This window comes from Dipodomys spectabilis, unplaced genomic scaffold, assembly GCF_019054845.1.
Source record: "Dipodomys spectabilis isolate Male_0828 unplaced genomic scaffold, ASM1905484v1 ptg000002l, whole genome shotgun sequence".
Taxonomy (NCBI): domain Eukaryota; kingdom Metazoa; phylum Chordata; class Mammalia; order Rodentia; family Heteromyidae; genus Dipodomys; species Dipodomys spectabilis.
In genome coordinates, this window is record NW_024870679.1 from 43,295,774 (window position 1) to 43,319,291 (window position 23,518).

The following is a 23,518-nucleotide window of genomic DNA, read 5'->3' on the forward strand; positions in this document are numbered from 1 at the left end:
TTGAAGGCTGGTGCTCTACCACTCGAGCCACACTTCTCTTTCTAGTCCCAGCTTTTTGGTGGTTAATTGGAGATGAATCCCACAAACTTTCCTGCCTCAGCTGGTTTAGAACCATGATCCTTGGATCTCAGCTTTATGGATTATAGGTGTGAGCCACTGGCACCTGGCTCCTACTTTACCTTTTGACCACAAAGAAGTCCTGCTTCAAACTCAGAACAAAAAAAAAAAAAAAAGAACAACAACTTTGGGCAGCAAAGAAAAAAAAAAGAGAAGAAAAAGGAATACTTTTTTCTCATTATTTTTCCTTTATGCAAAGTCCATCACTTACCCAAAAGGACCCCTCTTTATTAAAGGGAAGATGGTTTTGTGACATGACAGTACGTGCTCTAACATGTTGTCTACCTCCCTTGAGAACTGTCAACGCATAAGCCTCCTACTGACCCTCAAGGACCTCTGGGATTCCTCTCAAGCTTTGGCCCTGCTAAACCACTCAGCAATTCCTGGGAGTTGGCTGTTCTCCTACTCCTCACCCCCATGTCAGTATCAAGGAGCACTGGATTAAGTGTCATATCTCACCATCACAGGCTGGTGAATTCAGGTCCTGCCAAATGGCCAATCTTTGTGAGCAATAAGGAGTCAAATGGTTCAGAAGGGCATAGGCAGAAACAAATGTAAACACTGCAATACTCAGCCTGAAAATTCTAAACATGTATGGAACCCCCTTGAAATATGCATGTTTTCTGAACCAGCACCCTCACTTCCAGAGAATGGAAAATAAATATATTGTTGATTTACAATTAAATTTACACACAGAAAAAAATGGAATGGACTCGGAATGTGGCTTACTGGTAGAGGGCTTGCCTAGCATGTACAAAGCCCTGGGTTTGATTCCCCAGTACCACATAAACAGAAAAGGCTGGAAGTGGAACTGTGGCTCAAGTGGTAGAGAGCTAGCCGTGAGCAAAAGAAGCTCAGGGACAGTGCCCTGGGCCCTGAGTAAAAGCCCCAGGACTGGCCAAAAAAAAAGGTGTGAATAACTCAAAGGTGTGAGTAACTCAAGGGAAGGGGTGAGATAAATGCAATATACCCTTAGGATGGAATACTATTCAGTTATTAACATTAATGATATAAAACTGACAGAGAATGGTAGTACAGAATATTGGGTTCTGAAAGCAAGTAATGAAGTAGGTTATATGGTCCTGTTTTCATTTTTAAAATATATATCTATATAAAGGAACAAAAAGGTCAAGAGGTACCATTATACTAAATCATTAAAAGGGATTATTTCAGGACATTGGAATTACAAGTGATTTAAATTTCTTGTGAGTTTATTTTCTACATTTACATGCTATGTGAAATGTTAGTATGTCTAGTGTGTACCCCTCTAAACAGAACAGTACAGAACAATCAAAGCCAGGTAGACAAGGTATCTTCAACACTGAATGACCCCACACGTAGAAATGTAGTAGACTGTGTGTTCCAGCATGTTCCAGCACTGGTAGCTACATGGCTTGAAGAGTCTTCCAAGGTTCCCTGAATGCATGGCGAGTCTTCCTCCTAGAGGATCTGACCACCTTCTTAGTTTGGGTTAAGAGCTGACAGATGTCCAGCAGCAGCAGGAGCCCCAGACAAACAATGGCTGGGATGCAGGTGCTCAGTGATTCTTTCAGAGATGCCAAAGTGAAGATTGCCCCTGGAATGCAAGGTGAGGTCCCTGAGGGGCACCCAGGAGATTCCATCTTGGGCTGACTGCCTCAATCCCACCCCTTCCATTAAGCACCCTGCCCCACAAATCAGCTGCACTCCTCTCTGGCCTCCCCAAAGAAAGTAGGACTGAGTATCAGAAGTATCTTACAAGTGACAAGAAAGAAACAGAAACATTCCAGTCAAACAGTAGGGGCTCTTCTCCTTTCTTAATCTTACATCATACTGGCAGAAGCAGGCAGAGGACTGGTGGTGGAAGAGTGGCAAAGATCTGAAAAAGGAAGAAAGTTCTAGAAATGGAAAAAACATCAGAGAAGAGGCAAGGCTGTAGCTGTGGTAATAATAATGGTTTACCTGTAATTCTAGCTACTCGGGAGGCTAAGATCTGTTTGAAGCCAGCCCAGGCAAGGAAGTCCCTGAGACTCTTCTCTCAAATTACCGCTCCCCCCTTCCCCCCCCACACAAACAAAAACCTGGAAAAGCTGTGACTCAAATTAGCCTTGAGTGAAAAAGCTAAGGGATGGTGCCTCCATTGAGTTCAAGCTCCAATAATGGCACACACATACAAAAAAATGATAACCGGCACACACATACAAAAAAATGATAACCCATGTCTGTCTTTTTTTGTTATTTGGTCAGTCATGGGCCTGGGCGCCGTCCCTCAGCTCTTCAGCTCAAGGCTAGAGCTCTACCACTTGAGCCACAGCGCCACTTCTGGCTTTTTCTGCTTAGGTGGTGCTGAGGAATCGAACCCAGGACCTCATGCAAGGCAAGCGCTCTACCACTGAGCCACCTTCCCAGCCCCCATGTCTGGCCTTTTAAGCCATAGCTGTTTTGTGGATCTCCAGTTCTGTGGGAAAAGCTTCTAGCAGAAGCCCTTCTAGAGAAACTCTGTGCCCCCTGCTTTTCTGCTCACCACTCCTAACTGCGAGGTGTGTAAGTCAAGTGGCAGCTGCTGCTCCTCCCAAAAGTGAGCTTGTGGCAGAACAAGTAGGGGCTTGGTGGTTACAAAACATCCTCACAATAGAATATTATACAGCCATAGAAGTGATATGGGAGAAAATCAATTCAACCTGAGTCAGTGCTGGACATTAAATTCCCAAAGTACCTGCCCTAGTCTTGAAGCTCACAGAAGATGCAGCTGAGCGGGAAGTGTACCAAGACTCAGAGAAAAGGGAGACAGCCAGATCTTTCCATCATCTTCCCCCACCCCAGAAGACCCTAATTCCCAAGGCTAATTGGCTCTCTTACCCATCATGAGCAGTGTCAAGAGCAAGTTACTGATCTCTTGCAGCATCGGTGGGCCCAGGATCAGCAGCAACCCAGCCAGAAGTTCCAGCCAGCCCACCGCTGTTTGATAGTTCATGGGATCTGGCTGGTAGCCGAACAACTTCAACGGGAACACATCAGTGAACTGCACAAACAGGGCTTTCTAGGGGAATGGTGGAGAATGCCAATCAGTAACACTGACCAAGGACAAGTTGCCCTGAGTCAACAGGAACTGAGGCCTGACTCCTCCAACAAAATATGCCTCTAAGATTAGGTCAAGGCCTGAGGTGAGCCTGGAGAAAAAACGGTTCCCTTCTGGGGCTGAGCTTTGGAATCAGGAAACAGTGTAGAGGGCTTGGGGTGGTGCAGAGATGGCCTGATTTTCTCACAAGACCTCTCCAAGTCCCAGGAGGAGGGAGCCAGGCTTGAGCTGTCCCATCTCCGGCCAAGGCTTTGAGAACTCCAGATTTTTCTTCTCCTTTGGACCATGCCTGCTTCCTTCTTCAGGATGCTATGAAGGGAATATTTAGAGGTGGCACAGAAGAGAGGGGCAGAGAGGAGGCTGGAGGGTGACATCTAAGCCTCTCTTTCAGGTTCCTGAATTAGGAGGACTTGGTTTAGGTGCTGTTTCTGGACTAGATGTGAAACTTTTGTCAAATTATGCATCACCCTGAGGCTTGTTCCTACCCTCGGTCCCCCCACACCCTGTTCCCCCCCCCCCCTCCGTCCCATCCCCGCCGTGGGGGTTACAAACCAGGCCTTACCAGGCTCCCAAGGACCAGGAAGTGGGGCATTCGGTCACTCCCTCCGTTCCTCCCCCCGCCCCAGATCCCCTTGGACTCTTAATTTGCCCGGGGATTGCATTCTCGACCAGGGGTGGAGGTTCGATGTCCTCCACCTGGGAGAGCTGCAGAGACCTCGAGGATTCCCCGCCCCCCCCCCTCCCCCCCACCCCCAGGAAGGTCCCAGCCCCGGCGCTGTCGGACCCCGCAGGGAACTAGACGGGGCGGTCAGGCCGAGTGCACGCCGCCGGGTCCCTTCCCGCCGCGCCGCGCCGCTCACCATCTGCTCCGACACCGGAGAAGAGAGCTGCGAGAGCTTGGCCGCCCCGGTGAGCACGAAGAAGCCGCCCAGCAGGAAGCGCAGAGCGGCGAGCGCGCGCGCCATGGCCGCGCCTGCCCCGGGCCCTGCGCTCGGCCGCCCCGGGCTGCCCGCGAGGCCGCCCCGCCCCGCCCCGCCCCGCCCCGCCCCGCGGAGCGCTAGGTTGGTCTGTTTTGTCCTTTTGCTCGGCCGGAAGGCCGCGCCACCCGCTCCCGCCCCTCGCCTCGCCTCGCCTCGGGGGCCGGGACCGCCACGGTCTGCGCCAGCGCCCAGCACCCGGCGCGCGGGACGGGGACCGGGACGCGACCTACCGGATCTGATAGTCAGGCCCTTGGACTTCGGGCTGAGCCTCGACCTCCCCGCCAGTACCTAGTACCAGTAAACGTGGCTACAGAACAGCCAGGCTCCCGCTTACCGGTCCCTCCCAGACCTCTCTAGCTGCCGGCCACCCAAGCTAGACCCAGGGTCTGCATCCCTGGAGGCGCTGATGACCGCCACTGCAATGGCTCAGGAAGTGCTTGGCGCTGGTGGCTCACGGCTGTAATCCTGCTAAGGACGCTGAGGCCGACTTGGACAGACACCCCCCCCCCCCCCCCCCCCCCCGCCGTGAGACTCCTATCTCCAATTAACCACTCAAAAACCGGACCTGGTGCTGTGGCTCAAAGTGGTAGAGCGCCAGCCTTGAACGAAAGCGCTGAGGGACAGCGACCAGGCCCTGAGTTCAAGTTTTTAAATTAGTACACGGTACAATCACTAGTCATAACCAACAATTACAGTACATCCTCCTTCCCCCTAACTGCTCTAGCTCGAATTAAAACATGGAAGACGTCTGTGAATCTAGAAATTTGAAGCTATGGAAATTGGCTTCAGCCAACCAAGTCTGGCCCATCCATCGGTGGTGGAAAGCTGTGAACTTTGGGCCAAATCAGTCAGCTGACGGTGCTGCCCCCATATTTAATTTTTAAATGGAAAATGCCTAAAAGCTTTCATGACATATGAAAATCATCTGAAATTCCTCTCAGTATTAATATACAAGCTACACTTGTATATTATGTATGGATGTTTTTGTACTGCAAGTGCAGAGTAGTGACCACAATATGAGGAGAAAAATGAGGGCTGGGAAGGTGGCTCAGTGGTAGAGCGCTTGCCTTGCATGCATGAGGCCCTGGATTCGATTCCTCAGCACCACATAAGCAGAAAAAGCTGGAAGTGGCGCTATGGCTCAAGTGGTAGAACGCTAGCCTTGAGCTGAAGAGCTGAGGGTCAGCGCAGTGCACAGGCCCAGAGTTCAGACCCCAGGACCAACAAAAAACAAGTCTAAAATATTTACTATCTAGTCCTTTATGAAAAATTTTTGCCAAGTACTAGTCTAGCAGGTCTTCCTGGAAAGTCTCAAACATTTATGCTGTTTCCATCTGTGGGATGTCAGGGACTGGCTAGAGAATGAAATTCCCCTTCCCTCCTTGTGTGTGCCTGAAATGGGATTTGAACTCAGGGCCCTGTTGTTTGTTATCCCTTGGCTTTTTCACTCAAGGCTGGAGTTTTACCACTTAAGCCACACTGCCACTTCCAGCTTTTATTTATTTTACTGGGTAATTAGAGATAATCTCATAAGACTTTTCTGCCTAGGCTGTCTTTGAACTGGGATCTCCTAATCTCAGCCTCCTGAGTAGCTAGGATTACAGGCATGAGCCACCTGTGTCCAGCTTCTTATGTACTTTCTAAATGTACTGTTTAAACATCCAGGAGCTGGGAAGGTGGCTTAGTGGTAGAGTGCTTGCCTTACATGCATGAGGCCCTGGATTCGATTCCTCAGTACCACATAAGCAAAAAAGCCAGAAGTGTTGCTGTGGCTCAAGTGGTAGACTGCTAGCCTTCAGCTGAAGAGCTGAGGGACAGTGCCCAGGCTGAGTTCAGGCCCCACAACTGACCAAAAGAAAAAAAAAATCCAGGTAGGGCTATTACAAACTAGGTCTTTAATTACCTTCAATCTTGGTCATCAACCCAAGTTTATTAGCTAATATTAGCTAAATTTTCTACCTTGTATTAAAATTACACATAATTATGTATAAATGTACAATTACCAAGTCTCTCCACAAAGAAAAATTATTAAAGACTTTAATTATTGAAAACACAAATCCACACTAGGAAATTATATTGTAGGATACTTATACAAAATTTCACACAAAATTATAGACTCTAATGATAAGCAATATGCAGGTTGCTATTCTTTCTCCTTCACTAACTTTTCTACTCTTGGAATTAAGGATGTGACTGCCAGTCGTAGAGCAGGGCCAGAAATCAACAAGCTTCTCTGTTTTGACTCAGCCAAAGCTGAAAAGGTAGCATCACACAAGTAAACAGTAGAAAAGGGCAATAAAAATTTCATTGCCTTTTCATGGAGTTCTGGATAATCTGCCTTTGCATTTATCCAAAACTGAGTTACAGACACTGATTTAAATACTGATTGCAATCCTAAATCTGAAGATAACTTTGTCAGTTCTTCTTCTTCCACAACAGTAAAATTATTATTTTGGTGATTCATAAAAGGATTAACTATCCACAAATTTCCTGAACGCAAGTCTCTTTCTGGTGGGTAACAGTCATGGAACAATTGAAAAAGTCCTTGCAGATGCTCAAAAATGATGCTTGTAATGCTTTTCACATTTAAGTCTGTTGATTTCACAAACTCAGATAACGAAGGAAGCATGTCATAATCACTCTCCTGTGTGTACTTCAAGCACAATTTTAACTTTTCCTTAAATATGTCCATTTTGTTATACAAACTGAAGAAAGTCGTCATGCTTCCTTGGAGACCTGAATGTAATTCGTTTATAAGCGAAAATATATCTGCTAAATAGGCCAACTTTGCAACCCATTCCTCATCATGAAAATAAGAAGCCAAATCTGAATGTTTCTGATTTAAAAATATTTCAACTTCATTTCGCAATTCAAACAATCTCGTTAAAACTCTCCCTCTTGATATCTGACGAACCTCAGCATGAAGTGGTAGATTCACATGCTCAGACCCTGGCTCTTCACACAATATCGTTAACATTCGTGAGTTTGATGCATTGCTTTTTATGAAACTTAAAATTTGTGCTGACTGTAAAAGAATTTCTTGTAAGCATGCAGATATCGTTGCAGCTGTCAGATGTTCCCGGTGAATAAAACAATGTGTGAATGCCATTGTATTCATGGCCACTTCCTCAATTTTTGACCTTAAACCAGAATACCTGCCAGTCATGCTGGTAGCTCCATCAGTACAGAGACCAACACAATGTTTCCAACTCAGGGATTTGCTATCAATGTATTTATTTATTACTTCGAAGATCTCAGTACCAGAGACTGGAGAAGGCATTTCAATGCAAAATAATAATTCTTCTTTTACATCACTACAATCATAGTCAATGAAACGAATATAGCACAAGAGAAGGGTGACGTCTGAGATTTCGGATGACTCATCTATCTGAAGGGCAAACCACTTCGACTCTCTGACCTTCTGAATCAGCTGATCTTCAACATCTGCAGAGAGCTCTTCAATCCTATAGCCAATTGTATTATTAGAAAGAGGAATGGTTTTCATTTTGTCTCCTGCACTTGAACCCAAAACTTCTGAACACATTTCTACTAAATATGGTTTAATTAATTCTTCAGCAATGGAGAATGGCTTCTTGCTGGCAGCAATTTGGAAAGCAATTAAATAAGAAGCTTTCACAAGTGACTTTTCAACTAGTAAACATTTTTTTAAAGAACTGTTTTGACGTTCCATTTCAAGAGATTTTTGTTCAAAAAAATCTATTGGCTTGTTTTCCAATTCTGAATGTTTTGTCTTCAAGTGATGAGAAAGGCTTGCTGGCCTCATGCTTTCACTGGGTAAGATCTCTCCACAAATGACACATTGTGGCCTTGGTGAACTCTCTTTTGATCCAGGACACATGATAAAACCGACTTTTAAATATTCTGCATCATAAGTCTGGAAAAACCCTATTCTATTTTTCTTTGCAGGTGGAGAATCGGGTTGTGCATCATTTCTCTCATTAGGCATAGGTAAATCTGAAGGAAACATGTGAATCACTGTTACGTTCAAGAACAAGTGAGCAATGTTTTTCTGTTTTTCACACACACATTTACAATTTACACTGTGCTACTATCTGTATTTTCTTTTTTTTGTCGGTCGTGGGGCTTGAACTCTGGGCCTGTGCGCTGTCCCTCAGCTCTTCAGCTCAAGGCGAGCGCTCTACCACTTGAGCTACAGCACCACTTCCGGTTTTCTGGTGGTTTATTGGAGATAGGAGTCTCATGGTCTTTCCTGCCCAGGCTGGCTTTGAACCGTAATCCTCAGATCTCAGCCTCCTGAGTAGCTAGGATTACAGGCGTGAGCCACCAGCGCCCGGCCTACTATCTGTATTTTCAAAGAATACACTACTCAAGAGGCGGAAATAAAGATTCATGTTCTGAGGTTAGCCCAGGAAAAATTAACTCAAGATCTTTTCTTTTTGGGGTCGGGTCGTGGGGCCTGAACTCTGGGCCTGGGCACTGTCCCTCAGCTCTTCAACTCAAGGCTAGCGCTCTACCACTTGAGCCACAGCGCCACCTCCGGCTTTTTTCTTTTTGCTTATGTGGTGCTGAGGAATTGAACCCAGGGTCTCAGGCATGCAAGGCAAGCACTCTACCACTGAGCCACCTTCCCAGCCCCTAACTCAAGATCTTATCTTAAACTAAAAGCAAAAGGTCTGGAGGTTTGGCTCAAATGATAAAGTGCTTATCTAGCAAGCGAAAGGCCTCAAGTTCAAACACAAAAGTTTAAAAACAACTGATATGCCATTAATTTAGCTTAATGCTTAGTCAATAACAATATGTTATTTTATGTTTGTGGCTTTTTTTAAGACAGCCTCTCACTATATGTTATATAGTTATGTTATAGAATTATGTTAGTCTTGAACTTGTAATCCTCTTGTTCTAGCCTCCCAAGTGCTAGGATTATAGGAATATAACATGATGTCCAACCAATTATTATTTTACTTTGACTCTGTGGTGGTACATAGGCTAGAACTCAGAGTCTCATACTCTCAGTTACTTTCAAAGAGTTCAGAAAAAGGAAAAAGAGGAAAGAAACATTGGAAAGTTAACCCTTGGTAAACAGATATAAAAGATGTAGCCAGGCAGTGGTGGCTCATGCCTGCAATTTTAGCTCCTTGGGAAGCGAAGATCTGAGGATCAAGACTCAAAGTCAGCCCAGGAAGGAAAGGCCATGAGACTCATCTCTAATTAACCACAGAAAAACCACAAGTGGTGCTATGGCTCAAAGTGGTAGAACACTAGCTTTGAGCAAAAAAGCTCAGGGACAGCACCCAGGTCCTGAGTTCAAGCCCCACAACTGACCAAAAAAAAAAGAAAAAAAAGATGTACTGGAATTTGTTATGCTGCATTATTAACATATTTGAATCTTAAAATTTTTCATACTTAGGATTAGGAAAAATATGAGTAACAGATTTTAATAGCGCCAGTGAGGGTACAGAAAAATGGATCCTCTTGAACACTGATAGTTGAAATACAAACTCATAGAACTTTTCAGAAGAACACTATAGCAACAGATCTTCAAAAGCCTTAAAAATCTGGGGCTGAGAAGGTGGCTCAGCGGTAGAGTGCTTACCTTGCATGCATGAGGCCCTGCGTTCGATTCCTCAGCACCACATAAGCAAAAAGAAAAAAAGCTGGAAGTGGCGCTGTGGCTCAAGTGGTAGAGCGCTAGCCTTGAGCTGAAGAGCTAAGGGACAGTGCCAGGCCCAGAGTTCAGGCCCCACAACCGGACCCCCCCCCAAAAAAAAAAAAAAAAAAAGCTCTAGGACTGACCACAAAAAAAAAAACAAACAAAAGCCTTAAAAATCTATAGTAGGGGCTAGGAATGTGGCTTAGTAGTAGAGTGCTTGCCTAGCATGCACAAAGCTAGTGATACCTAGTATCACCTAAACAGAAAAAACTAGAAGCTCTGGCTCAAGTGGTAGAGTGCTAGCCTTGAGCAAAAGTAGCTAGGGACAGTGCCTGAGCGCTGAGTTTGATCCCCAGTGCCAAAAAAAGTCAACAAAAACAAATAAGTAAATAAGTATCTAAATGTCCAATCTTAGGATGATGGTTATGTCACATATAACTGCAACCTATATGGGGTTTTGGGTTTTGTTTTGTTTTTTTGTCGGTCGTGGGCCTGAACTCTGGGCCGGGGCACTTTCCCTCAGCTCTTCAGCTCAAGGCTAAAACTCTACCACTTGAGCCATAGCACCACTTCCAGCTTTTTCTGCTTATGTGGTGCTGAGGAATCAAACCCAGAGCCTTATGCATGCAAGGCAAGCACTCTACCACTGAGCCACCTTCCCAGCCCCAACCTATTTGTTTTATGAACCCCAAATACATAAACTTATATTGATGCAAAATGTTTTCACTGTAATGCCAAGTGACAAAGAAACTGACAATAGTACACAGAAAACAATCCAATGTTTAATCTAGAATTTTTTTTAATAATCTAGAAATTTTAAAAAAATATATAAGCACACACATACCACACATATCGGTGTCCACAGACCCTTTACTATCTTGCATACAAGGTAGTATATACACAAATAGTATATAATTTCAACACGATTATAAAATAATCAAATTTCCTGTCAAAAATTAGATTCGCTTTGACTCCAACCAAAGGAAAGGCACCATACATAAAATATCAATAATTACTAACAAAGCTTTTTTTTTGAGACAGGTTCTCACTATGTAACCCAAACTAACCTTAACTCAAGATCTTCCTGCCTCAGTCTCTCAATACCATATGACACCACACCCAGCTCCAGTTTTTGTTTTTTATGGTCACTCCTAGGGACTGAACTTAAGGACTTCACCCATGCTAGACAGGTACTTCTAGTCAGGAATTCTATAAGACTAAGATTTTCAGTCTAACACTTTTTTTTTTTTTTTTTTTTTTGGGTCCGGTCGTGGGGCCTGAACTCTGGGCCTAGGCGCTGTCCCTCAGCTCTTCAGCTCAAGGCTAGTGCTCTACCACTTGAGCCACAGCGCCACTTCCGGCTTTTTTCTTTTTGCTTATGTGGTGCTGAGGAATCGAACCCAGGGCCTCGAGCATGCAAGGCAAGCGCTCTACCACTGAGCCACCTTCCCAGCCCAGTCTAATACTTTTTTAAGACTAGGTTTACTCTACGACGGAAAATTAATATTTTAAAAAAGAAAAAAAGACTAACACCAGTGATTACCAGCTGTAAACTTAGCTATTCAGGATCTGGAAGATCAAATTTTGAGGCCAGCCAGAGCAAAAAAGTTCACTAGATCTTATCTCTAAAATCAACAGCAAAAAGCAGAGCTAGAGGGAGGCCTGGCTCAATGATAGAGCATCAACTTAGCAAGCATGAGGCTTCGAGTTCAGTACCACCAAAAAACAAAGTGCCAGGCACCAGTGGCTCAAACCTGTAATCCTAGCTACTCAGGAGGCTGAGTTCTGAGGATGGCAGTTCAAAGCTAGCCTGGGCAGGAAAGTCCATGAGACTCTTATCTCGAATAAACCACCAGAAAACCGGAAGTGGTGCTATAGCTCAAGTGGTAGGGCGCTAGCCTTGAGCTGAAGAGCTGAGGGACAGTGCTCAGGCCCAGAGTTCAAGCCCCATGACAGATTAAAAAAAAAAAAAAAAAGAGTAAAGGTTTGAACAGTAACTGCTTTAACTTTTTTTTTTTTTTTTGTCGTGGGGCTTAAACTCTGGGCCTGGGCGCTGTCCCTCAGCTCTTCAGCTGAAGGCTAGCGCCCTACCACTTGAGCTATAGCACCACTTCCGGTTTTCTGGTGGTTTATTGGAGATAAGAGTCTCACAGACTTTGCTGCCCAGGCTGCTTTGTACTGTGATCCTCAGATCTCAGCCTCCTGAGTAGTCAAGATTACAGGCCTGAGCCACCAGCACTTGGCTATTTTTTTTTGGTCAGCCATGGGGCTTGAACTCTGGGCCTAGGCACTGTTTCTCAGCTCTTCACTCAAGGCTAGTGCTCTACCACTTCAGCCATAGCACCACTTCCTGCTTTAACTTTCTTACAAAAGCAAGCCAAAAAACAAACTTTCTACAAGGGAAAGCACAAGGAAACATACCTGTCTGACATTCTATGTGCTGCAAATGTGGTTTGCAAGAGGTGGCCTTGGTCTGTGTGACCGGCTTACACAATATACCTTTGTTCTTCTGAAGCTTGGGAGGCTGAGAACACTGGGGAGGCAGAAGTTTCAGGGTCATTGTTGGCGTAGATTCCTAGTTAAAAATAAATTCAAAAAAACAAAGAGTGGTTTTAGTACCTTACCACTAAGTATATTTGCTATCACTTGAAAGGTAGCACTCTGAAAATATACACTGATTCCTCCTTCTCTTGATCAGTATCAGTCCCATTTGATTTAAAAAATGTTCTGGGAGGTCAGGGATGTGACGTGATAATGAAGTGTGTGCATGCCTGGCATGAGTGAGGCTTAGGCTCAATCCCCAGCAGAATGCACACACACACACACACACACACACACACACACACACACACTGATGCCTATAGTATGATCCAAATATGAAAATATTTTTTTGCTGATTAGAACTGGCTACTTAGAAAAATTAGCTACAACCTGAGACCATACACAAAAAACATATTCAGTATCAATTAAACATCTCAATGTGGAAAAAAGAAAAAGTACTGTACAACTTCAAATGATGAAGAAAGAACTTTAATTGAAAAAGAGTAAAAGGAAAAGATGAACACATTGACTAGAACTTCAGACTTTTGAAATGAAGGGTCTTTATAAAACCAAGCTAAAATATAAACAGAAGACTGTATTTAAAACAGATTTATTCATTCAGTACATATTTACTGAATGTTTACCATGAGTTATATACTGTTCTGGGAATACAGAAGAAAATAAAACAAGAGTCCTGCTCTAATGGACCTTGTATTCTATGGGGAGACAAAGAAAGCAAACAAAAAGAACAAACATAATGTATAATTCAGGTGGTGAATAGAGATGTGAAGAAAAAAAATCAAGCAGGAGCCGGGTGCTGGTGTCTTACACCTGACCTAAAGATCACGGTTCAAAGCCAGCCCAGGAAAGAAAGTCCATGAGACTCTAAGCTCCAATTAACCACCAGTAAACTAGAAATGGCGCTGTGGCTCAAGTGGTAGTTAGCTTGAACTGAAGAGCTCTGGGACAGCGCCCAGGCCCAGAGTTCAAGCCCCACAACTGACACACAAAACAAAACAAAACAAAAAAACTTTTCCATTTCTATATTAAAACTTTTTCCTGAGATATATTAGTGCTTTTATAAATTTCTTATATTATTTTCTGTATTATATAAATATAAGAAATTATGGTGGGGAAGGTGGCTCAGTGGTAGAGTGCTTGCCTCGCATGCATGAGGCACTCGGTTCGATTCCTCAGCACCACATAAGCAGAAAAAGCTGGAAGTGGCGCTGTGGCTCCAGTGGTAGAGCTAGCCTTGAGCTGAAGAGCTGAGGGACAGCGCCCAGGCCCAGAGTTCAGGCCCATTGACTGGCAAAAAAATAAAAATAAATTATGTTAAATATATATATATATTTTTTTTTGGGTCCGGTCGTGGGGCCTGAACTCTGGGCCTGGGCGCTGTCCCTCAGCTATTCAGCTCAAGGCTAGCACTCTACCACTTGAGCCATAGCTCCACTTCCGGCTTTTTTCTTTTTGCTTATGTGGTGCTGAGGAATCGAACCCAGGGCCTCAGGCATGCAAGGCAAGCGCTCTACCACTGAGCCACCTTCCCAGCCCTTTTTTTTTTTGGGTCCGGTCGGGGGGCCTGAACTCTGGGCCTGGGTGCTGTCCCTCAGCTCTTCAGCTCAAGGCTAGCACTCTACCACTTGAGCCACAGCGCCACTTCCGGCTTTTTTTCTTTTTACTTATGTGGTGCTGAGGAATCGAACCCAGGGCCTCATGCATGCAAGGCAAGCGCTCTACCACTGAGCTACCTTCCCAGCCCTTAAATATTTCTTTAAGTATTTTTTCCATCTGACCTACATTTTGGTCTAAATTAGCTGGAGAATTCCAACTAAATTTTCTTCCATTTGTTTACTCGGCTGTCATACTCTTTATTAATTATCCATATTTCTCCTGTTGATCTAAAATGATACCTATCATTACTAGATTTATATACTACATATATAGTAACTATGTATGTGTGTCTTATTTCTGAGTTTCTGTTGTTTTAACAATGTACATGGTTTTATAATACCTGTAGTCTCCCTATAACTTTAATAATACAGACACTCTTCTCCCCCCCACCCCACCCCCAACCTGCTTTTTTTTGCCAGGTCTGGAGCTTGAACTCAGGGCCTGGGCAATGTCCCTGAGCCTCTCTGTGCTCAAGGCTAACGCTCTAGCGCTTGAGCCACAGTACCATTTCCAGCCTTTTCTGTGTATGTGGTACTGAAAAATCGAACCCAGGACTTCATTCATGCTAGGCAAGCACTTTACCACTGAGCCACATTACCGGTCCTCTTCTCCCCTTCTTTGTCTTCTTTTCCAGGAAGGCATTGAAGTTGCAGAGGAATAACATGATCTATTTTGTGTTTATCAAAGATCATTCTAGCAACAATGTAGAGAAAAAAATGTGAAGGGTAAGAATGGATACGGAAGATAGGGAAGGGTAACTACAGAAGAAAAACAAATGGTTTCTTACTATGAGGGTTAAGAAGCAGAAAAGAGCTAGACACTGGTATATCTTAACTGCTCAGAAGCTGAGATCTTGAGATCAAAGCCAGTAAGGGAAGGAAAGTCCAATCAGACTCTTATCTCCAATTAACAAGCAAAAAGATAAAAATGGAGGTGTGGTTCAGGTGGTTGAGCACTAAAGTTCAATGCCTGGAGTCCAAACCCTATAACCAGTACAAAAAAAAAGAAAGAAAGGAAGAGAAGGAGAAAGAAGACAGAAGAGAGGAAGGAGCACTGGAGAGAAGTCTAGAGAGAATATAAACATTCTAGATATATTTGAGACAACTATTAAGCATCCAAGTATAAATGTTAAGTAGGCAGTTAGATACATGAATCTGGATTTCAAAGGTCAGGGCCAGAGAAATGTATCTGGGAATCAGCCATCACCTAAGTAGTATTTAAAACTATCAGGCTGTTGGAAGTGGTGCTAGTAGAACGCTCGCCTTGAGCTGGAGAGCTGAGGGACAGCACCCAGGCCCAGAGTTCAAGCCCCCCAATCGACCAAAAAACAAACAAACAACAACAACAAAAAACTATCAGGCTGGGAAGGTGGATCAGTGGTAGAGTGCTTGCCTTGCATGCCTGAGGCCCTGGATTTAATTCCTCAGCACCACATAAGCAGAAAAAGCCAGAAGTGGCACTGTGGCTCAAGTGGTAGAGTGCTAGCCTTGAGCTGAAGAGCTCAGGGACAACATCCAGGTCCAGAGTTCAGTCCCCACAATGAACAAAAAAAAAACCTATCTAAGGACATATGGGATTGTGCAAGATTTTATAAATACTACTTAGAATGGTATATGGTTTAAAATGTATGAATTATTTATTTATAGAATTTTCCATTTAATATATTTAAACTGCAGTTGATTGTGAATAACTGAAACTACAAAAACAAAAAATATGCCAGGAGCCAGGTATCAGTGGCTCGCATCTGTAATTCTAGCTACTCAGGAGGCTGAGATCTGAGGATTGCAGTTCAAAACCAGCCCAGACAGGAAAGTCCCTGAGATGCTTACTTCCAATTTACCACCTAAAAACTAGATGTGGAGCTGTGGTTCAAAGTGGCAGAGCACTACCTTAAGCAAAAAATCTCAGGGACAGGGTTTAGGCCCTGAATTCAAGCCCCAAGAATCAACAATCAACCAACAAACAAAAGCATCAGCGACAGTGGCTTGGGAGTATATAAGCCCCAGGACCAGCATTAAAAAATAAAACTGGGGCTGGGAAGGTGGCTCGTGGTAGAGCGCTTGCCTTGCATGTATTAGGCCCTGGGTTCAATTCCTCAGCACCACATAAGCAAAAAGAAAAAAAGCCGGAAGTGGCGCCGAGACTCAAGTGGTAGGGCACTAACCTTGAGCTGAAGAGCTGAGGGACTGCACCCAAGCCCAGAGTTCAGGCCCCACGACCAGACCCAAATAAATAAAAATAAAACTATGGACAAAAGCAAACTGCTTCATACAAGACATTGTAGAAACTAGGAAAAAAAATTCAACAGGAAAACAAAAGCAAAGAAAAGCAGAAAAAAATTTCAAAGCAGGGGCTGGGAAGGTGGCTCAGTAGTAGAGTGCTTGCCTTGCATGCATGAGGCCCTGGGTTCGATTCCTCAGCACCACATAAGCAAAAAGAAAAAAGTCGGAAGTGGCGCTGTGGCTCAAATGGTAGAGCGCTAGCCTTGAGCTGAAGGACAGCGCCCAGGCCCAGAGTTCAGGCCCCACAACCAGACCCCAAAAAAACAAAAACATTTCAAAGCAATGAAAATCCAAGATGGACAATGTTGGCTCACGCCTGTAATCCTAGCTACTCAGGAGGCTGAGATCTGAGGATCCAGGTTCAAAGCCAGACTGGGCAAAAAACTAAGTGAGACTTTTTTTTTGTCCGTCGTGGGGCTTGAACTCTGGGAGTGGGCACTGTCCCAGCTCAAGGCAAGCGTTCTACTGCTTGAACTACAATGCTACTTCTGGTTTTCTAGTGATTTATTGGAGACAAAAGTCTCACATATTTTCCTGCCCGGGCTGGCTTTGAACTGTGATCCTCAGATCTCAGCCTCCTGAGTAGCTAGGATTACAGGCATGAGCCACCAGCACCCAGCTCCCTATTGGGTTCTTCCGTAAGACTCTTATGTCCAATAAACAACTCAGAAACCCCGAAGTGGCACTATGGCTCAAGTAGTAGAGTGCTTACCTTGAGCTGAAGAGCTGAGGGGCAATGCCTAGGCCCAGAGTTCAAGCCCTATGACCAACAACAAAAAATGTTCAAGCCTTATGACCAACAACAACAATAACAAAAGAAAATGAAAATCCAAATGACAAAATATATATATAAGTAAATTTACAAATAATCAGTGACATACAAATTAAGAAAATAGCAAAACCCTATCAAACAGAATGGCAAAATAAAAAAATTTAAATATCACAGTATTAAATGATGATGAGACTGCAGAAATGGGTAAAAACTAAAACAGCCAATATGTAAGGCAATTAAAAACCTAAATATCCAATTACTTTGACTCAATCATTCCATTTTCTATTTCTAAACAAGAAATACCTGCATATATGCACAAATAATATACTTATGTATATACATAAATATATCCTTCTAATAGTGAAAACCCAGAAAGAGTCTGGTGTTTAAATATGGTACCTACAGACAATACTATATACCAGTCAATAGGAATGTACCCAAAATACTGTGTCACATATTAACATAATATAGGAAAGATAATATTAAAATTTTTTTCATGCAGGGCTGGGAAGGTGGCTCAGTGGTAGAGTGCTTGCCTTGCATGCATGAGGCCCTGGGTTCAATTCCTCAGCACCACAAAAGCAGAAAAATCCGGAAGTGGAGCTGTGGCTCAGGTGGTAGAGCACTAGCCTTGAGCTGAAGAGCTCAAGGGACAGCGCCCAGGCCCAGAGTTCAGGCCCCACGACCGACCAAAAAAAAAAAAAAAAACAACAACAAAAAATATTCGATTGTGGGGATTGAGAGTGCCTGCTGAGCAAGCCTGAGTAAAAACCCTAAATTAAACAGTAATACCATGAAGAAAAATAAACAAATAACTTTGCGATAGGGGCTTGAGCACGGGGCTATCAAGCCTGAGGTGAGAAAAATTAAAAAACAAAAAAACAGAAAATGAGAACTGGAGGCTTGGTTCGAGTGGTACAATATGAATAAGAAAGCTGAATGAAAATTCAAGGCATGACTTCAAGCCCTAGTCCTGCCAAAGCAAACAAACACACAAAAACATAAAGTAAAAGAGGGTTACATTTTCAGGGTTACATAAATCCACAACCAATGTTTTAGATTGTATAGGATGCTTACATAAACATGTTAATACCTAATAACATGTAACACATTAGTACCTTAATTGAATAATTGTTAATGGTGTAGCAATTTACTAGCCATGTAATTTTAAAGTATAATTTAATGCACAACATATAATACGCAATTAAATACAAGTTAATTTAATGTCATTTCATTAACTTAATTTGCTCTGTTGCCTGAAAAAAGTTAAGCAGAAATTATCATCATTTCCATGACAAATAATAGGAAAGTTAGGATATACTAAATTCAGGTAAGTAATCTTTCCACATTACAGTGAGAGCCAATCTAACTCGTGCAAGACTTTTACTGAAAAATAAATGTAATGTAGTTCAAGATTTTTCTCATTTTCCCCAGCTAAGCATTTCTTGATATGCAGCCATATTTTCCATCTTTTGCCTTGCTACCTTAGAACAGAAATCTACATGTAGATGCTCTTCAAAAATACTAAGTGCCAAGCCGGGCGCTGGTGGCTCACGCCTGTAATCCTAGCTACTCAGAAGGCTGAGATATGAAGATCGTGGTTCAAAGCTAGCCCGGGCAGGAAAGTCCATGAAACTCTTAGGTCCAATTAACCACCAGAAAACCGGAAGTGACGCTGTAGCGCAAGTGGTAGAGCGCCAGCCTTGAGCTGAAGACTTGAGGGACAGCGCTCATGCCCAGAGTTCAAGCCCCACGACCAACAACAACAAAAAAAATACTAAGTGCCACCAGGCACTAGTGGCTCGTGCCTATAATCCTAGCAACTCAGGAGGCTAAGATCTGAGGATCACAGTTCAAAGACAGCCTAGAGAGTAAAGTCAGTGAGACTCTAATCTCCAATTAACGACCAAAAAGCTGGAATTGGGGCTGTGAACCAAATGACAGAGCACTAGCCTTGAACAAAAAAGCTCAGCAACAGCACCCAGGCCCTGAGTTCAAGCCTAATGACTGGCACCAAGTCCTTCATCCCCCCCGCCCCTCAAAAAACCTAACTGTTGCTAAAATGTGGTCAAAACTAAATCCCACATTAGTGTTGGTTGTGTTGAAAGTCTAGGCTAATTAACCACTGTGTCCCACATCAAGCTGTTTTCCAATTCTAGCCCAAGAAATTTTCAATCCTTTCATCTGTGCAAAGCTGCATTTTGCATCACTTTCACAATTTTAATGTTTTTTTGGTGGGTTGTGGGGCTTGAACTCTGGGCATAGGCACTGTTCCCTGCGCTCTTTAGCTCAGGGTGAGTGCTCTACTGCTTGAGCCACAGCACCACTTCCAGTTTTCTAGTGGTTTATTAGAGATAGGAGTCTCATGCACTTTCCTGCCCAGGCTGGCTTTGAACCATGATCCTCAGATATCAGCCTCATGATTAGCTAGGATTACAGGCATGAGCCACCAGTGTCTGGTTACTTTCACAAATTTCTTACAGCAAGCATTGTCTTCCCAGAGAAGTCTCTTTAAGTTAAAGCCTGGATAGCATCAGAGGTAGCACACACAATTTCTTACCCTTTTTTTTTTGGTCAGTCATGGGTCTTGATATCTGGGCCCGGGCACTGTGTCTGAGCTCTTCAGCTCAAGGTGAGCACTCTACCACCTGAGCCACAGAGTCACTTGCAGTTTTCTGGTGTTTAATTGGAGATCAGTTTCACAGATGTTCCTGCCCAGGCTGGCTTTAAACCACAATCCTCAGATCTCAGCCTCCTGACTAGTTAGGACTACAGACGTGAGCCAGCCACCAATGCCCAGCTCTTGCTCATGCTCTCACACACACACACACACACACACACAAACACATACATATACACATAAATATATACTATATATATAATATATACACAATATAATAATATGTATAATATATATATAGCGTGTATGTGCGTGTATATGTGAAGGTGCACCTGCATACTAGTCTTAGGGCTTGAACTCAGGGCCCGGGAACTGTCCCTGTGTTTTTCTTTTTCTTTCTTTTTTTTTTTTTTGGTCAGTCATGGGGCTTGAACTCTGGCTTGGGCGGTGTCCCTGTACTCTTCAGCTCAAGGTGAGCACTGTACTGCTTGAGCCACAGTGCCACTTCCATTTTTCAGGTGTCTACCTACAAATAAGAGTGTCACAAAAGCTGGGCCCTGGTGGCTCACACCTGTAATCCTAGCTACTCAAGAGGTTGAGATCTGAGGATCTCAGTTCAAAACCAGCCCAGGCAGGAAAGTCTGTGAGACTCTTATCTCCAATAAAAAACACGAGAAAGGGGCTGGGAAGATGGCTCAGTGGTAGAGCGCTTGCCTTAAATGCCTGAGGCCCTGGGTTCGATTCCTCAGCATCACATAAGCAAAAAGAAAAGGCCAGAAGTGGCGCTGTGGCTCAAGTGGGAGAGTGCTAGCTTTGAGCTGAAGAGCTGAGGGACAGAGCCCAGGCCCTACGACCGGACCAAAAAACAAACAAACAAAAAAAAAAAAACCACTAGAAAACTGGAAGTGGCGCTGTGGCTCAAGTGGTAAGCGCTCGCCTTGAGCTGAAGAGCACAAGCACAGTGCCCAAGCCCAGAGTTCAAGCCCCATGACCGACAAAAAAAAATAAATAAAAAATAAAAATATAAAAAAAATTAAAACTCTGGGGCTGGGAAGGTGGCTCAGTGGTAGAGTGCTTGTCTTGCATGCATGAAGCCCTGGGTTCGACTCCTCAGCACCACATAACCAAAAAGAAAAAAAGCTGGAAGTGGCGCTGTGGCTCAAATGGTAGAACGCTAGCCTTGAGCTGAAGAGCTGAGGGACAGCGCCCAGGCCCAGAGTTCAGGCCACATGACCAGACCAAAAAAAATAAAATAAAAACTCAATGACTTTCAAACAAAACTCAGATGTGATTAAAAAAAAACAAAAACATAGTGTCTTTATGCTGGTAGTTTAAGAGTACACCCTAGCCAGGCGCCAGTGACTCACGCCTGTAATCCTAGCTAATCAGGAGGTTGAGATCTGAGAATCAGGTTCAAAGCCAGCTGAGGCAGGAAAGTCTGTGAAACTCTTATCTCCAGAAAACCAGAAGTGGCGCTGTAGCTCAAGTGGTAGAGTGCTAGCCTTGAGCTGAAGAGGGCAGGGACAGTACTCAGGGCCAGAGTTCCAGCCCCACAACTGACTAAAAAATAAAAAAAGAGTACACCCTGTCTGGGCACCAGTGGCTCACACCTGCAATCCTAGCTACTCAGGAGTCTGAGTTCTGAGGATGAGGGTTCAAAGCCAGACTGGGCAGGAAAGTCTGTGAGACTCTTATCTCCAATTAACCACCAGATAACCGGAAGTGGTGCTGTGGCTCAAGTGGTAGAACCTTGAGTTGAAGAGCACAGGGACAGTGGCCAGGCCCAGAGTTCAAGCCCCATGATGACAAAAAAAAAAAAAAGTATACCCTCTGCAGTTAGAGGAAATGGTCAAAAACAAGAAAGACTGGCCCCCTGCACACACAGCATACTGTCTGCCTAGCATTCACAAGACCCTGAGTTCAGGCCCCAGTGCCACTAAAAAAAGCAAAAACAAAAATAAGTGCATTGCTTATCCCAAAAAAATGATAGCCAGGCAAGGATAATGAAAAAGAGGAAAGAATTCTGGCAATTTGGGCATGAATATTTCTGATGGAGTAAAAGACGGTAACAGCTAATCAAAAGCTTTACTTTAAGTCAGGCCTAGCTTTCTAATTTTAAAGCCCATTGAGGTTTTAAGAATACAAAAGTAAGTGTGTGTGTGTGTGTGTGTGTGTGTGTGTGTGTGTGTGTGTGAAAGTCAAGCGAGTTTTGTTGACTCACACCTGTAATCCTTGCTTCTAAGGAGGTTGAGATCTGAAGATCAAGGTTCCAGCCAGCCAGGCCAGGAAAATCTGTGAAACTCTTTATCTCCAACTAACCACCAAAAAAAAAAACAGTCGAAGTTATAAAGCACTAGCATTGAGTAAAAAAGCTCAGGGACAGCACCCAGGTCCTGAGTTCAAGCCCCATGACTAACCAAATAATTTTAAAAAAAAAAGGTGCAGGGCACTGGTGGCTCTCACCTATAATCCTAGCTATTCAGGAGGCTGAGATCTAAGGATCTCAGGTCAAAGCTAGCCTGGACAGGAAACTCCGTGAGACTCTTTGTTTGGGTTTTTTAAACTATTTTTTTTGTCTTTTGTTTTGTTTTGTTTTGTTTTTGGGCCCGGTCATGGGGCCTGAACTCTGGACCTGGGCGCTGTCCCTCAGCTCTTCAGCTCAAGGCTAGTGCTCTACCACTTGAGCCACAGCGCCACTTCCGGCTTTTTCTTTTTAGTTATGTGGTACTGAGGAATTGAACCCAGGGTCTCAGGCATGCAAGGCAAGTGCTCTACCACTGAGCCACCTTCCTAGCCCCTTGTCTTTTCTTTTTTTGGTACTGGGGATCGAACCCAGGACTTTGCACTTGCTAGGCAAGGGCTTTGCCACTGAGCTACATCCCAGCCCTAATGAAGGTTTTGGTTTTTGTTTTGTTTTGTCAGTCATGGAGCTTGAACTCTGGGCCTGAGTGCTGTCCCTCAGCTCTTCAGCTCAAGGCTAGCGCTCTACCACTTGAGCTACAGGGTCACTTTCTGTGAGACTCTTATCTCCAATAAACCACTCAGAAAAACACAAGTGGCACTGTGGCTCAAGTGGTAGAGCAATAACCTTGAGCTGAAGAGCTGAGGGACAGCACCCAGGCCTAGAATTCAAGCCCCATAATTGACAAAAAAAAAGTTAAAGCCAGCCTGAGCAGGAAAATCTATGACTCTTGTTTTTTGTTTTGTTTTGTTTTTGTTTTTCAGTCGTGGGGTTTGAACTCTGGCCTGAGCACTGCCCCTCAGCTCTTGTTCTCAAGGCTAGTGCTCTACCACTTGAGCTACAGCACCACTTCCGGTTTTCTGATGGTTTATTGGAGGTAAGAGTTTCACCGACTTTCCTGCCCAGGCTGGCTTTGAACCGTGATCCTCATATCTCAGCCTCCTGAGTAGCTCCAGTGCCCGACTATTCTATGACTCTTTTTTTTTTTTTTTTTGTCGGTTGTGGGGCTTGAACTCTGGGCCTGGGCGCTGTCCCTCAGCTCTTCAGCTCAAGGCGAGCGCTCTACCACTTGAGCTACAGCGCCACTTCCGGTTTTCTGGTGGTTTATTGGAGATAGGAGTCTCACGGTCTCTCCTGCCCGGGCTGGCTTTGAACCGCGATCCTCAGATCTCAGCCTCCTGAGTAGCTAGGATTACAGGCGTGAGCCACCAGCGCCCGGCTCTATGACTCTTATCTCCAACTAACCACCAAAAACTGAGAGGCAGACCTATGGCACAAGTAGTAGATCACCAGCCTTGAGTAAAAACAGTGCCCAGAACCTGAGTTCAATCCCCAGTATTGGCTGGTACATACACACAGACAAACATGCACACACTGA

General features: G+C 44.1%; 2 protein-coding genes across 6 annotated transcripts in view; both read right to left on the reverse strand.

The window, feature by feature from the left end:
• Nucleotides 1–1,305: 1,305 nt before the first annotated feature.
• On the reverse strand, nucleotides 1,306–4,166 carry Tmem35b (transmembrane protein 35B). 2 transcript variants are annotated; one of them, XM_042677622.1, is made up of 3 exons: nucleotides 4,036–4,166; nucleotides 2,956–3,136; nucleotides 1,306–1,557 (listed from the first exon to the last, which is right to left on the reverse strand). In XM_042677622.1, exons 1-3 carry the CDS (start codon nucleotides 4,138–4,140, stop codon nucleotides 1,433–1,435), a joined length of 411 nt encoding a protein of 136 aa, XP_042533556.1. In that variant the 5' UTR covers nucleotides 4,141–4,166; the 3' UTR covers nucleotides 1,306–1,432. The 2 variants fall into 2 exon arrangements, with proteins under 2 accessions (XP_042533556.1, XP_042533548.1); XM_042677614.1 differs by having other exon boundaries at nucleotides 1,306–1,693.
• A 2,010-nt stretch (nucleotides 4,167–6,176) lies between these two features.
• Nucleotides 6,177–23,518, reverse strand: part of Zmym6 (zinc finger MYM-type containing 6) — a 43,247-nt gene continuing 25,905 nt past the window's right edge. For 3 of the 4 annotated variants that reach the window (XM_042677590.1, XM_042677573.1, XM_042677582.1), the window contains exons 16-18: nucleotides 17,000–17,047; nucleotides 12,209–12,362; nucleotides 6,177–8,130 (exon numbers count right to left, since the gene is read on the reverse strand). In XM_042677590.1, coding sequence (XP_042533524.1) covers nucleotides 6,299–8,130; nucleotides 12,209–12,362; nucleotides 17,000–17,047 — 2,034 coding nt within the window. In that variant the 3' untranslated portion in view covers nucleotides 6,177–6,298. The remainder of the gene's footprint in view (nucleotides 8,131–12,208; nucleotides 12,363–16,999; nucleotides 17,048–23,518) is intronic. The other variant, XM_042677600.1, reaches the window with a different exon arrangement.

What these genes read in the sequence shown, in the direction of transcription:
- Tmem35b (XM_042677614.1), bottom strand. Translation starts at nt 4,140, where the DNA reads ATGGCGCGCGCGCTCGCCGCTCTGCGCTTCCTGCTGGGCGGCTTCTTC. An exon ending in CTCCGGTGTCGGAGCAGATG is followed by an intron (nt 3,137 to 4,035) that starts GTGAGCGGCGCG and finishes CCATTCCCCTAG; the next exon opens with AAAGCCCTGTTTGTGCAGTT. An exon ending in CTTGACACTGCTCATGATGG is followed by an intron (nt 1,694 to 2,955) that starts GTAAGAGAGCCA and finishes CTTGCATTCCAG; the next exon opens with GGGCAATCTTCACTTTGGCA.